The sequence below is a fragment of the Anolis sagrei genome, chromosome 2 (genome assembly GCF_037176765.1).
Source record: "Anolis sagrei isolate rAnoSag1 chromosome 2, rAnoSag1.mat, whole genome shotgun sequence".
Classification (NCBI taxonomy): domain Eukaryota; kingdom Metazoa; phylum Chordata; class Lepidosauria; order Squamata; family Dactyloidae; genus Anolis; species Anolis sagrei.
In genome coordinates, this window is record NC_090022.1 from 266,086,208 (window position 1) to 266,101,754 (window position 15,547).

General features: G+C 38.6%; 1 protein-coding gene across 1 annotated transcript in view; it reads left to right on the forward strand.

Moving 5' to 3' along the window:
- The window catches only part of TENT2 (terminal nucleotidyltransferase 2), a 49,700-nt gene extending 34,584 nt beyond the window's left edge, over positions 1–15,116 (forward strand). Inside the window, exons 12-15 of the mRNA XM_060761611.2 lie at positions 3,272–3,408; positions 10,463–10,554; positions 11,103–11,182; positions 13,171–15,116. Of these exons, the coding sequence (XP_060617594.2) occupies positions 3,272–3,408; positions 10,463–10,554; positions 11,103–11,182; positions 13,171–13,245 (384 nt within the window). The 3' untranslated portion in view covers positions 13,246–15,116. The remainder of the gene's footprint in view (positions 1–3,271; positions 3,409–10,462; positions 10,555–11,102; positions 11,183–13,170) is intronic.
- Positions 15,117–15,547: the final 431 nt, after the last annotated feature.

Below are 15,547 nucleotides of genomic sequence, written 5' to 3' on the forward strand. Positions count from 1 at the left end.
ACCACTGGGAGAGGGATGGTCTGAGGCACAGGTGCTATCTCCCTCTGCACTTCTGATTGGACACTATCCCCAAGACTGAAGGTAGGGACGAAAAAAGGAGTTTTGAGGTCACTGGGAGGTGTGCCCTTAGTGTCTGTGCCAGTGGTTCTCAACCTGTTGGTCCCCAGATGTTTTGGCCTTCAACTCCCAAAAATCTGAACTGACTGGAATTTATGGGAGTCGTAGGTCAAAACACCTGGGGACCCACAGGTTGAGAACTACTGGTCCATGCCAATTGCTTCTTAGCAGCCATAGGATGGCATGAGGGCCATTGATATCACACAGCAGGGCTGAGTGCACACTCAGACACTCACTATTTGTTCAGTGCACAGGTCCCTATCCTCTAAGGCAGGCCTGCACAATCGGTGGCCCTTCCAGAAGGCCTACTTTGTTTGTCCAGTGGCCATGAATTCTAGGGGCTGATGTCCAAAACACCCAGAGGGCTGCAGGTTGTGCCGACCTGCTTGAGGGACTTTTCGTATCCAGTGTGAGAATATTGCAACTTCCCAGCAGTTAGCTCGCCACAGATTAATTTTTTAAAAATTGTATGGGCTTATGAACTGAAATACACCATCTTGATTATTAAATTTGTAATAAACATGGGGAGTTGGGTAAATACCCATTTTAGGTTCAGTGTATAATATTTTGTAAATTAGAAATCTTTCAGAGTGCTGTCATTATCTTCACATACCTTATAAAATGCCAGAGAGTTACATATAAGTGATGGTATAATTGGCTTCAACGAGTACAGTGTTTGTTGCATTGGCAACATTAGGGCTAATGCCAACATGTAAATAGCAAACCACCTTTTAAATAAGATAATGTTAGTGTAACATTAATTGGTTAAATTAATAAATGTTTTTGAAAACATTCGAAATGACTGGAAGTAAGGCAATATAGTAATTGGAATTAAAAATAGCATTGTATAATAATTACAGTAACACATTTCAACTCTCCCTCCCCTTTCTGACAGCTGCTATTTGTTGGCAAGCAGTGTATCTGTCCAAAGAGTCTAGTCAATCCCATCAACTGTTAGTGATGACTTTATTCTATAAACTCTATTAGTCTCCTTTAAACTTATTCTACCCTTTGTCCATTTTACACTATGTAGCTTTTAATTTCATATTTAATGATACATTGTTTTGTGTGCACTGTCTTATTTCTGTTCTGAATGTATTGCTCATCATTTTCCTTGGGTGAATAAAGTAACAAATATATGTTATAATATAATATATAATATATTGTATATACATATAATATTTATAATATTGTAATGTAATGCAATATAATTCTACTAATAATAATATATTATAATTATATATTTATATTACATGTAATATTACTAGTAATATTATAGTATAATTGATATAGTGCAATATAGCAATATTTAAAACTGATATTGTACTATGTTAATAATATATTGTATGCATATATACCTTGTAAGCCGCTCTGAGTCCCCTTCGGGGTGAGAAGGGCAGCATATAAATGTTGCAAATAAATAAATAAATAAATAACAAAATTCAAATTGAATGTAAAGCTGTGTCCTTGCACTTAACATGCATTTTTATTTGTAAAAGATGCAAACTGGTGCCTATTTTAGATACATTGATTCCGGTCAGTAGTTGTTCTGTAAAGGAGTAATTTTTTTATCAGTACTGAAATAAGAGAGGAAATGATTGTGCTCCCCTTTCCTGGCTGCTGCACTCCTGATAATTATCAGCTTCTCCAACTGCTGTTTGCATTTTTAAAGCATGCAGATTGATTTTCCCTGCATTTTTCCATTTTTTTAAATGAGAAAAATTTCTAAATGTATTGCACAATTTTTCAGATTCAGTGTTCGACCTGTACAAAGCAAAAGTGCTTTTGCCTCTTGGCAGGACCATGCTGATGATTGACTTAGTTTAGCATTCACTTACCTGTTTGCTAAGTCATTGCTTGATAGATTATTGTCTGTATCTACCCAGGGTCTGTTCATTGCTGATAATCTAGTTGAAATTAATAGTTTATGAGAATTCACCAGGGCATTAATGCAGTGTGTTTTTCTTGCTCTGTAATGGAATGGTACTAGAGAAATGGGTTAGCAGCATAATTCTGTGTTGGCGTAGAGTTGGTATTTAACCTAATAACTGTACTCTTCTAACTAGCATTAAATTTGAATACAAGAGCTGTGTATTCAGCACTGAAGATCCATATTTTCTGTGGCTAGGCTCAGGTCCCTTCTACACAGCTGTATAAAATCCAGATTATCAAATTTGAACTGGATTGTATGACAGTATAGACTCAGATAGTTCAAATCAGATAAAGTGGATTATCTGCTTTGATAATCTGGATTATATGACAGTGTAGAACGGGCCTCAGATTTGTTAGTTCTCAAATTCTATAGTGGTGATAGACCTCACAGTAGGTAGATCAAATAAAATAAAGATTTCCAAATGTTAAGTAAACAAATAAGAAATATGCTTTTAAGTCACTTTTCTGTTTGAGGAGCAACAGGAATGGATTTTTCTACACTTGATCCACTGCGTATAAAATAAGATGTTATTAAAGTGTGGTAAAAACATGGATTTGGTTCAGGGAAGAGCTGTCTTACAGTTGGAATGTAGGATCTAATCCAGCATTAGTGATCTGTATAACAGACACAAAAAACATAAAAAAACAAGAATACCTAAGAAAATCAAACGAGACAGAACCTTCATATGGAAAATGTGTATCATGGACAAGAAAGGGTCTGTAAGGGCCTCGGAAACGGATACTTCGGTTTTATTTTACTGTTTCTAGTTTTTGCACAAAAACAGTTTTTCTACTTAAAATTTAAATATACTCTTAAGCATAAGTAAGCAGTACCACAGTTAGTATCCAGTGGCATTGCTACACCTGCAAACACATCTTCTGTTCTCCCTCCTAGATCCACTCCTATGAGTCCTAAAATCCCCTTTTGGAGAGCTGAAAAAATTCATGTTAGAGAAGCCTGTTGAAATCGGAAAAATCCTAACAGTACCAATTATTTAATGTTTTTTTAGTCCTTTCATTATTTTTATTACTAGCTGTCACTGAGTTTTTAGGGGTTCTGACTGATCTAAACTGTACCTTATTTGGGTGCTGGAGATTTCAGTGGACGTTTTTGGTCTTGGGTGCTATGCATCTTTATTTTTGATAGTATTTGAACACTGTGTAGCATCATGACATCAGCGCACAATTAGATTCTGCTCTCTCTGTCTCCCTGTTTTTACAGGAATCTTTTGATCCTACTATGCAGCTGCGCCTTGTGCATCAGGCTCCATGCACCATTCCTCCTTATGTTTCAAAGAACGAAGCAACACTTGGAGATCTCTTGTTGGGCTTCCTGAGATATTACGCTACAGAATTTGAGTGAGTGATCAAGCTTTTCACTTTAGTGAACCATTGCATGTGGTAGTTCACACTGAATCTACATTGGTTGCAGTTTTCAAATGAATGAGGATCATGTATTTTCATCAAAGGGAGGAAATACTGCAATTTTTATTTAAAATGTCCCTATTGTAAAACAAACATGCAAGGTTGCATAAGATATTAATAAAAGAGTGTTTGAAAATGGCTTACATGAAATCATTTTGGTGGTTAACAGTTCAAGCGTTGTTGAAATAGAGGTGGGAAGTGTATTATTTAAAGGAGCATCTTTTTAGATTTGGATGTTTGTGTCTTACAGTCTATACAGAAAGACCTGTTTGATACACATCTTATTCAAAGATTAAATGATTTTTTCATAAGTTTTTATATAACTGATCCCACCACGGACACTACCAGGCTTAAACTACTGCTGTCAAAGCAATGCCAAACTTAAACCACCACAAATGATCCAGTGAGATTTTGGATAAACAACTATATAAATAACAATATGGTAATATGCAATGGAAGAGACTGAAAAATGCAGTCATAAGAGATTTGGCAGAGCTATATTTCTGTAGTCAGTTAGGTGTTGGAGGAGGGATGGGAAGGGCATGAATTCATCTGGAAAGAATAGAAAAACTTACTGTAAAAGTAGTATGGTATTATTGTTGTAATTTTTTTTAAGCCATGCTTCCAACACAGATACTGTGTGGTCTAAAGTCATTTAAGTTGTTAACATTATTAGTAGAGTTGGGCTTGAATCGCAGTTAACAAAGACTTGTAGTTTTTGGAGGCCCATTTTCATGTAATTTCTGAAAACAAAAAGGGGAAGAGACCAGTGAAACAAATTCAGAGAGGTAATATTTTCGGAAAGAGTTAAGTCCACAAAATACTCGAGGCAGGCGGGTCTGTGGCATCTTTTTCTCTCCCTGGCAGAAGAAGCCTCCTCCAGAGAGGGCTCTTAGAACTAGCTTTCCCAGTGGCACTAGCATAGGGTAGCCATTGAAAGTTCCTCTCAGAGCATGATGGGAGTTGAAGTTCCATGCTCTGATTGGCTGAGAATGGACACGCTGGCATCTACAATTCCCGTCTTATGGTTGTAATTTTTAAAATGTTATGTTAAAATAATTCGAAAAAATCAGTGGCTTGATGAATTGTTTTGAAATTTGGCGACCTACAGTTGTAAATGGGATCTACAACTGAAGTAGGTTTCATGCAGATAGGCCATAAAATGGCTGAGGATTAAGCCTTTATAGTTTCCCGTTGTAGCCAATGGGCCAAATCTCTGCAGAATGAAATGGAAAACAACCCTCCCCTTTCGGGTAACTTTCTGGTCAACAAAATGAGGGATTAGACCTGAAAACTGTATGCCTTTTGGTCCGAATGCACATAATAATAACATGACTAATTATTCGAGTGTTCTTTTAGGCACAAATGTATGGCGTAAGAATTTATTGAACAGAATTTTGAGACCAGGATTTGTCATTTAAGCCCTCCAAAATCTGTCTGACACTGATTCTAACATCTCTTTCTTATATCCCTAACATCAACATTTATGTATTGTCGAAGGCTTTCATGGCCGGAATCAATGGGTTGTTGTAGGTTTTTTGGGCTATATAGCCATATTCTAGAACATGGCCATATAGCCCGAAAAATCTACAACTCATCAACATCTATATTTCCCCCCCTTAACTTTTTAAAAACCCATCACCAAATGCCAGTCACTCTCATGATTACTCTGGTTTCTCTTCCAATCGCACTCTCATGATTCCATACTTTTATCCCTGTCGACAGATCCTTACCTTATTAAATATACTATATATGATATCAATAACTCTGTCTTAATTTCCCTAGTAAACACAAAATGTTTTTATAAAAGTCCATATCATCACAGCCCCAATTACATTCGTGACTAATTTCATTAACTAATTTCAAGTAGGATGAACAACAAGTAGGATGCCACTGGTGGAAGTTATTAGTATTTTGAGTTGAAGAATAACATATGTTAAATGCAAGTAGAAGAAAATCTTGGTTAAGTAGAGAAATTGAAGAAGTTGAAAAAGGGTTCAATTATTCTCATCAGTCAGGTAGTTGGAAGCCATGTTTTTTTTAATTCTTCCCCCTCTTTTATTCTTTGTATTGTAGTCTCTAGTTTGTCGTTTAAGATTTTTGTACAGTAGTTATAGTTTTATTATGTAGTTTATGTGTGTGCATTTCTGTAGTATTGAGTTTTATGCTATGAAAAACATTTCTGTTTAATAAAGACACTTTAAAAATACATTCTCACAAAATTAACTGTACTTTAGTTTGTGCCTTAAGTAACATTCTACATGTAAATGATTATTTTTGAGCTGTGTGACACTGTTGGGATGACCTTTAAATCTCAGATGATTGTTAATCTATATTTGGATAGATAAAACAAAAATAAGTGTGGATTTGCCATGTGGTCTTTCATGTATGGATTGACCAACAGATCAGATTAGAATAGAATCAAAGAACCCTGAGTCCAGGAATATGGACAGATTTCACAGTCATTAAACACACATACACAAACACCAATTATTTCTTCTTGTTTCAGTACTATAATTTAGAATGCAGGGAATCATTTTGTGCCTGGTATTTTTAATAACTGGGAATCGAAAATCCCTGCTTATATTATGTATATCACTCAGGGATCTATCAGCAGCCCTGGTTACCTCCTCTGCCCATGAATTGGGAAATGTGTTTTTCATTTTTTAATTTGCATGTTAACAGAAAAACCTCCACAAAGAATACAACAATGCCTATACATCAGGGGTTGTCAAACCTTTTTATCGACTGAGCCCTTTTTGAAGCAGAAGTTTTTCATAGAGCCCCAAGAAAAATATATATAAATCTGTTAGGTTGGTTCAACCGGACAGCAAAACTCCACAACCCCCCAACGAAACTTAACCGAAATTCCCATGCCCATAACACAACCCACAAGGTACAAACATATCTACTCAAAATGAAAAACAACACAACAACACACTCACAAAACGGCAAAACAACTGAGCATGCGCATTGGTGCCCAGCCGCAAGTTCCCTGGCGCGCGCACACAGCCTTCCGGCCAACGTTCCCTCTGCAGAAGCCATGCCCACTCCAAGCCCCACCGTGCCGCTTCCCGCACACACACACACCCTGCCGCACGGACACACTCAACCCCACGCTCCATCACTCACCCCGCCACCGCACACACACACGCAACCCCACGCTCCATCACTCCCCCCACCGCCGCACACACACACGCAACCCCATGCTCCATCACTCCCCCCGCCGCCGCACATACACAACCCCATGCTCCATCACTCCCCCCGCCGCTGCACACACACACGCAACCCCACTCCCCCCGCCGCCGCACACACACACGCAACCCCAGGCTCCATCATTCCCTCCGCCGCCGCACACACACACGCAACCCCACGCTCCATCACTCCCCCCGCCGCCACACACACACACGCAACCCCACGCTCCATCACTCCCCCCGCCGCTGCACACACACACGCAACCCCATGCTCCATCACTCCCCCCGCCGCCGCACATACACAATCCCATGCTCCATCACTCCCCCCTCCGCCGCCACACACACACAACCTCACTCCCCCCACCGCCGCACATACACGCAACCCCCAGGCTCCATCACTCCCCCCACCGCCGCACACACACACGCAACCCCACGCTCCATCACTCCCCCCGCCGTCACACACAACCCCACTCCCCCCGCCGCCGCACACACACACGCAACCCCAGGCTCCATCATTCCCCCCGCCGCTGCACACACATAATAGTCCAGATATCTACCTCAACTTTGATAAGTTTTACTATAGGCCACAGCAACGCATGGCAGGGCACAGCTAGTTATATTATATTATATTATATTATATTATATTTATAATGTATATATATATAATTTGACAGACAAGCCAGTCCAGTGGCAGATGGATAGAGAGTGTTTGTGTGAACTCATTCACACAGTGCAAAAACAAAAAAAAAAAAAAAAGGAAAGGAAAGGATAATACTATATTTAAAATGAGGAACAATTTTAACCAACATAAACAGTATATCAGTGGAAGACCCCAGGGGCCATCCAGTCCTGTTCCTTCTGTCATGCAAGAAAGACACAATCAAAGCACTCTCAGCAAATGGCCATCCAGCATTTGTAATAATAATAATAATAATAGCGCAAATTTTAGAGGCCATCCAGTCCAACTCCCTTTTGTCATGCAGGAAAAACACAATGCGTGCCCTGAGAGGTGGGAGGGAAAAGGGCTTTGGGAGCAAAGAAGCCAGGGGAGGGGTGTGACTCGGTGGCGGGAATAAGAGTCTGGGCAGCAGGAGAGGTAGGGGAGAAGGGGTCTGTGCCCCAGGAGGATGCTCTTGCTGCTGTTTCTTGCAGATCAAAACTTTAATTTCCTTGCATTTTTCAAGAGGAGGAAAGAGGAGGAGGCAGGAAGCAGCTTGTGCTGTGGAGCCCCTCAATATCACTTGTGGAGCCCCAAGGGCTCCACGGAGCACAGTAGACATAAACGTGCTTGGACAACATTTATATAACTAACTACCTCATCACCAACATACATTTCTATTTGAAACACAAATCTGAAACGCACAAACACACACACACGTGTGTGTGTGTATATATGTATGCACACAGACACATAAATAAATTACCATCTTAACAGACAATTTTGTGCTTCCCTTTTCTCAGTTACCCTATAGTTTATTTTTTTTCTTCCACCTTATCTCCAGCAAGCTATTTACTCCTACTTGTTTATATATTAACAAATAAATATCCTAACAGTTTATATCTCCAAAACTGTACATTACATCTTTTCCCCCTTCACTCAGACATATATTGATATTAAGATTTCCATTATTCTCAGAATATATTGAGTGATTTATCCTTCAACAAAGCTGTTAACTTTCTAGGAGTCTTGCAGCTGTTAACATGTGCCGCAGTATACTCCCAATTTCCCTTTTTATTTGATCATTTAACAGTCCTAGTGATAGGTGTTCTGGCTTGAAGCAGATTCTTATCTTAAGAATTTATTGAATTACCTCATGAATTTGTCTCCAATTTTTTGGCCTTTTTATAGGTCCACCATGTATGGTAATAGAAGCCTTAATGAACTTCACATTTCCAGCATTTATTATTTCCCCCTTTATACATTTTTATATGGGGGGCGGGGGTGTTAAATGGCATCTAAACATCATTTTGTAAAAAATCTCTTTAAGATTATTGGAAAATGTAAACTTTAGAAATCCTTTCTCGTATTGTGTATATCACCCAGGGATCTGTCAGCAGCCCTGGATAAATCTTCTGTTCACCACTGTGCTGTTGTTTTGGGACATGCTGTTTCCTTGATAGCTCATGAAATGGAGGGGAATCACTTTGCTTTGCAGAAAAGCAATGAGGAGAGTGTGGGTCTGTGTGCATGTGTCCAAAATACCAGATAGAAGCAGCTCATTTAACCCCCTTTTTTATATGGCTGCCTCTCTGCTTTATTAGAAAATTATGAATGATGCTTCTTCCTTTGGTTCCCTGAAGTATGCATGTAAATTGGTAAGAAGCACTGTATATTGAAAATAGCTTATTAATTGCTTGGCTCAGTGGTTACACTGAAGCTGCAACTGCTTTTTTTAGTGCTGTTAGAAGCCAGATGGGTTCTGCAAAAAATGTTTCGTTCAGCGTGCAGCAGAACGGCATTACTGCCTGCTGTGATCTGCTTAATTCTGTTACATAACTCTTCCTCTTAGCTTATTTTTCTTACATTTATTGACAAGTTGGGATGGAAGCCAGATGATGTTGTAACATTTCTCTTTCCTCTGACCTACATTTTTTTTTCTATTAGGATTTTGCAAATGAGAGCCATCCAGCCAAATTAGCCAGGGGTGGGGGCAGGGTGCAAGGTCCAAGGAGCAATTCTAACCCCCTCCAGATTTCCATCTTGTCCCATGCAGTCTCTCCTTGTACCATACTAACTTTGGCCCAGCACATTTTTATTAGTTTTTCTCATCTGCAAGATCAATAACAACCACTTTGGCATTTCTGAGGAGTATAGTGAAGATCTGTCTTCTGCATGTAGTATACCTTCACTATTTTAGAACTATATTTATAAACTGTAGAAAAGCACTGTATGTATAAACTAAGTGTATCTGTATTACACACAGTTGTTTGATGTTCTTTTTATCTGTGATGGTGTCGAATCCTGGAATATGTAGTTTGGGGAGATATTTATCATTCTCCGATAGAAGCCCTGGTGTTATGGTTCAGAGATGGCGAACAAGAGCTTTTGTGCAGAGAATTCTAATTACCATATATTCTCGAGTCTAAGCCAACCCGAATATAAGCGGATGCTTCTTATTTTACCACAAAAAAACTGGGAAAACGCATAGACTCGAGTATAAGCCTAGGGTGGAAAATACAGGAGGCACTGGTAAATTTCAAAATAAAAATAGATACCAATAAAATTACATTAATTGAGGCATCAGTAGGTTAAATGCTGTACAACTGTAAAGACTGTACAACTCTTATTAAACCATTATTCTAACCTTCTTCAGTGTAACTGTTTACGCATCCTTCCAATAATAATAAAGTAAAATAATAAATGTAATAATAACAATAAATAGAGTAAAATAATAAATGTAATAACAATAGAGTAAAATAATAAATGTAATTAAAAATAAGAGTAATTTAAATGTAATAATAATAAATAGAGTAAAAGAATGCATTTAATAAATAATAATAATAATAACCCAGTAAAATAATAAATAACTTTGACTTGAGTATAAGCTATGGGGGGGGGGGGGCTTTTTCAGCCTTAATAAAGGGCTGAAAATTTTGGTTTATACTGGAGTATATGGTAATTTGTTGAACTACAAATCCCAGGTTTCTGTAGGCTGGGATCAAGTCGTATCCATTTGTGATTACTCTGTAGAGAAGATACATTATCTAAGTGTCTCCCTTAATTGTATATGGAAGATTATATGTCTAATACATTGTATCAAGACATTTTTCCAAATTATTTTTTCCATTATTAGTTGGAGCAGTCAAATGATTTCAGTTCGTGAAGCCAAAGCCCTTCCAAGATCCGATGGCATTGAATGGAGAAACAAGTTCATCTGTGTGGAAGGTAAAAATTCTACAACTTTTAATACAACATTTCTACTAGTAGAAAATTATCCATAAATAATCTGTTGCAGTTAGGGATTTTTCTATGGGGTGTTTCTGTTGCCAGAGGAGAATGCCTAAGTGGGAGCTCACATCAGTTGCTTTAAAAATATTGTAAAACAATGTAAAATAATTGGCATTATGTGAACAAGCTCTGGAGAATGTCAGATTTACACATTCCCTTCTATTCTTGCACACAGAAAATCTATTAAAAAATCAATGTATGTGTATTTTGGAGTCTCCTGAAGAATCCTGACTCTCAAGAATGTGCATCTTATATTTCCAGTCATTCCTTCAGTTGTTAATTGAAGTACATTCAATTACTTAATTTCTTAGACAAACACTGAGTAAAATCAAATTGTTTATTATGTCCTTTATAATCAGTTTAATGTAGTATAAGCATGCATCAATGTGTACTGGAATTATGTGTTTGTAAAAGGCTATGCAATATGTGATTAATTAATTAAACATGGTTTGTGATTGCTTATAATATCCTTTGAACCTTTTCAGAACCATTTGATCGAACAAACACTGCTAGAGCAGTTCATGAAAAGCAGAAATTTGACATGATCACTGGTGAATTTCGAAAGGTAACATGATAGCGTAACTTTATAGAAAAGTATTACCTTATATGGAAGCAACTGTTCATCTGTTTTTCCTGTACCATTGTTTTTTGTAAAACCAAACATTTAGTGCAAGTTTATATTTTACATAGACAGACAGACAGACAGATAGATAGAAAATTAACGTTTGGTTTTCCCATTGTGGTTGAACTCCAAATAGTTGTGCAATCTTGAGATTTGAGCATTGCTTTCTCAAACAAGAACTCTCAAAATTGCATGGATAGTGACTTTGCCAAACCAAGGAAGATTCTGAGATTCCTTTCCTTTAGAGTAGATTGGGGCAGCATGTGGCTTCTAGATGTTGACTGCTGTGGCTACCAGTTCTAGCCAAAGTAGCCAATAGTGGTAATGGGTTTTGAGAATTTCAGTCTAGCAACACCATAAAGATCTCAGTCTGCCCAGTGTCCAGTGTCGCTTCACTAGTCAGCTTGTATTTTAAAAAGGATTCATTAGGTGTTATTTGTGATTATTTGAACCAAAAACTTATTAAGACTTTTGGATCCCAAAAGGATTGGCCTTTGTCAGGGTGAGATGGTGGATGGCAGATTAAAAATGTATCCATTAGACCCCATATTGACTACTCCCAATATAGAATCCTAGAGCTGGAAGAGAGCATTACCCTCCTTGTCCAGGAGGTAGGGGGTTCTCACCAAGCCTTCCTGCTCTTTCCTCCCCTTTCTCTTCTGTTTCAGACAGAAAGTGAAGGAAAGCCAGGAAACAGTGGAATCCCAAAAGGGTTGGCCTTGGTAAGGATGAGATGGTGAACAGGGGAAAAAAAGTGTATCCATGAGATCCCGTATTGCCTACTCCTGATATAGAATCCCAGAGCTGGAAGAGACCCCCAATGGCCATCTAGTCCAACCCAATGCCATGCAGGAAGGCACAATCAAAGCACTCTCAATGTACAGCCTTTGCAGAAATGCCTCCTGAGAAAGAGGCTCCATCACACTCCGAGGCAGCCTATGCCACTATCCAGGAAATTCTTCCTAATCTTTTCAGTTGAATCTCTTTTCCTGCCATTTGAAACTCATTGGTTCCTTGTGCCATGGTCTCTAGAGCAGCAAAAAGTCACCCACCCACCCCAATCAGTGGGGCACCTTTTTAAATCTTGAAACATGGTTCTCATGTTCCCTCTCAACCGTCCCTTCTCCCAGCTAAACATCCCCCAGAAGGAAAGGGGGTGGGAAAAAGAGAAGAGAAAAGGAGGAAGAGAATGATAGAAGGAAGGAAGGGTGGAATGGAATGAAGGGAGGGAGGGAGGGAAGGGAGAACGAAGGAAAGACAAAAAGGAAGGAAGGAAGGAGGAAAGAGGGAAGGAAGGAAGGACAAAAGGGTGGGAAGGAAGAAGGGAAGGAGAAAGAGGGAAGGAGGAAGGAGTGAGAGAAGGAAGGAAGGATAGGGTGGTGAGAGAGAGGGCATGATAAAAGAGTCCAAGGGGCTGCATCCGGCCCCCCGGGCTGGGTTTGCCCATACCTGACTAGTTCAGTATTGTCTACTCTGACTGCCAGAAGTTCTCCACAGTTTAGCACATTGCCGCTTTTTTGGCCCATTTTAACTGATCCTAGAACTGTCGCCATGCAAAGCGTACGATCTAGTACTGAGCTATAGTTTCCCCCTCTTAGTAGGATTATATTACTTTCACAAGCAAATACTGATGTGATATATTGTTGTGGCATTTAAGATATGCTGGTGAAATTTAACAATAACACAGTACAGTTCTGAACTTCTGTTAAGGAAAAACTTCCTTAAAGGTATACACTAGTTAACAAAACTGAGTCTTATCCAAGTAGTATGCAATAAATAACATTCTAAATAAGTTTTAAAGTCTTATTTTGTTGGGTTGTCTTTCATACTCATTTGACCTTACTTGTGTTTCAAGCTTTGCTATTAACTTGCAATATTGGCTTCAGTCATGTGGAATACTAATGTGTTTATGGTTTTGTTTTGTCTTTTAGTCATGGCAAAGGCTGAGAGACAGAAAGGACTTGAACTGTATACTACCTTTAAGAGCAACGATACAAAAAAGATGATTGGCTTTTGTCCTCTTAGACTGCTCTGAACTAAAATACGAAAGACATTATCAAAACCACAGGATGCAGTTTTTCTCCTTTAGCCCACTGCACTTTTTAAAAGCAATTTTTTGTTATGCTTTTGTTAAGCAAACTTTTGTAAGAGTTAGAAACAACCATTTGTTAAATAGAAATTCCTTCAAACCATTGAGGACAGGCTTTTTGACGCAGATTGAATACGTGACCAATAAAGAGACTGCTGTAATATGAATTTGGCAAACCTGTTGGAGGTTGATTTTATGTTAATGTCTACTTTGCTGTGGTTGAACTGATCACATTACATATTAAAATGTAAAACTGGTGAGTTGCATAATATGACAACTAGTGACCTTAAAAAATAACTTATGACATATACTTTTGTAAAAGTTCGTATCCTCTGCTTTACGATTGCTAAATGCAATATGCACCTTGGCTCTGCTTGGCTTATTCCAGTTTTTGATAGTCTTATAACATCACACCACAATTTTTAAACAAAACAACATGATCCTAATAAAACTTCAGTCTTCCTTATTTGGTAAACATGTGCCTGGGCTGTATCACTTTACACTATATGTGAGCAGAGTGTAGAAAAGTCTGCTTTTGGACTAGAATTCCCAAAATGCCCCACCAAACATGACCAGTAGCCATAGTAGCTGAATGAGTCTGGCAACTCTAATTTAATAAAGCAATGTTTCCAATCTATGCATATGAGAGGTAGCATGCTAGACCAGGCACCAACCCTATATTTGGAAAACTTGAGCTTTGAAAGATAGCTAGGTTATGGCCCTTCCTTTTTGCACGGAATGTTCCTTTGTGGGAGCATGCTTTTGTGTGTGTCTGACACATGTAGTTTCAAATGTGACAGCTCAGGTACAGGCTTGCCACCTCATTGAACATTTATGAATCCCAGGAGCTGTAAACATAACTGGAATTTTTAATCAGCAGAGCTTCTACAGAGCTCTTGAACAATTGAGGTTAGCCTGTTTTGACATGGGACTTGCTAAGCTGAGCACAACCAAATGCAACAGGTTTGATAAACCACCCATGTGTCCTGCTTAACCTGATATTTACCCCTCCCAAATATTGTCAGGTATTTTTCAGTCCAAAACAGAAGCCTGGCCAATGGAGCTGTGTGCATGTGCACAGACTGACACACAGGCTCTACACACCTGTTGAGTCGGGGAAGAGAGGTTGGCAACCGACCCTGAATTAATCAAGGAGCAATATTTATTTCAGGCCAGCGGTGGCTTTGAATGTTACAATAAAGCAAGGGGAGAAGAAGAATGAGTGAGAGTTCTGCTTCCTCTTAGCTATACTTTCGGTGTAATATATGAAACTAAATGTGCAAAGGTGATACTGTTGCTTCTGCATTCCTGCCCCTCCTTTCCTGCACCAGAACAAATCATAGTTCTCTTGTATTTTTGCACCCAAAACCCTTTTGCTTTGTTGTAAGATACGGAGCCATCCTGATTCAGATCCTGTCCTACAGTTTCCTTTCAAAATGAGTAGTAGTGATGACTGCAAAACATAGCTGCTACTATAAGCCAAGCTTTTCTTTTCATTTCTTTTTTTAAAAGATGATTTTTTTTCTGTGTTGTGTTAAGTATGTAAGCTGGTCCGCTGCTATCTAAATTGGGATTTTAAAAAATCTCGTACATTTTAACTTTTTTCCAAGAAGTATGGAACTTCTTTTAGATCTGCTGTAGCACAATTGGTGCCTCTTATATTTATTGCAGACCAGTTCGTATGTTAACAAATGTTGATTTTTGCTGATGTCCGATTTTTTTTCTCATCAAGTTGAATATTTTTATTGTGTTACGTGGAATAAAATTTCTGTATTGAAAATAAAATTACATTTTGTATTTGTCATCTTTTTCTTTGAGCTGCTTCACTGGGTGATGTTTTGCTGGTAGTGCTGTGGAAGGTGTACTCACAACCAGCATCGTTACTCTTGGAAACAATGTGGAGTTGACAATTTTTTGTTTTGTTTTGTCCACTGTACTACTGCTTCTTGGGCTTTCTCTGATGTGGGGGACCAGCATCATATTTCTGCCTATTGATTCTTTCTGACTTGGAAAATCTTTATGGAGTGGTACTGGTCTGTTGATCACCATTTTGAATAGCACTGCACTAGACTTTTTTTTCTATTTATCCTCTCCATGGCCTCCAAAGGATGGCTAAGCCATTTTTGGCCCGGGAGGCATTTTTTCTAAAAGGAAACAAACTTGAAGATGATTTTTATCATGCATTGCCCTGAGATCTTTTGATAGATTGAAGAGTATAA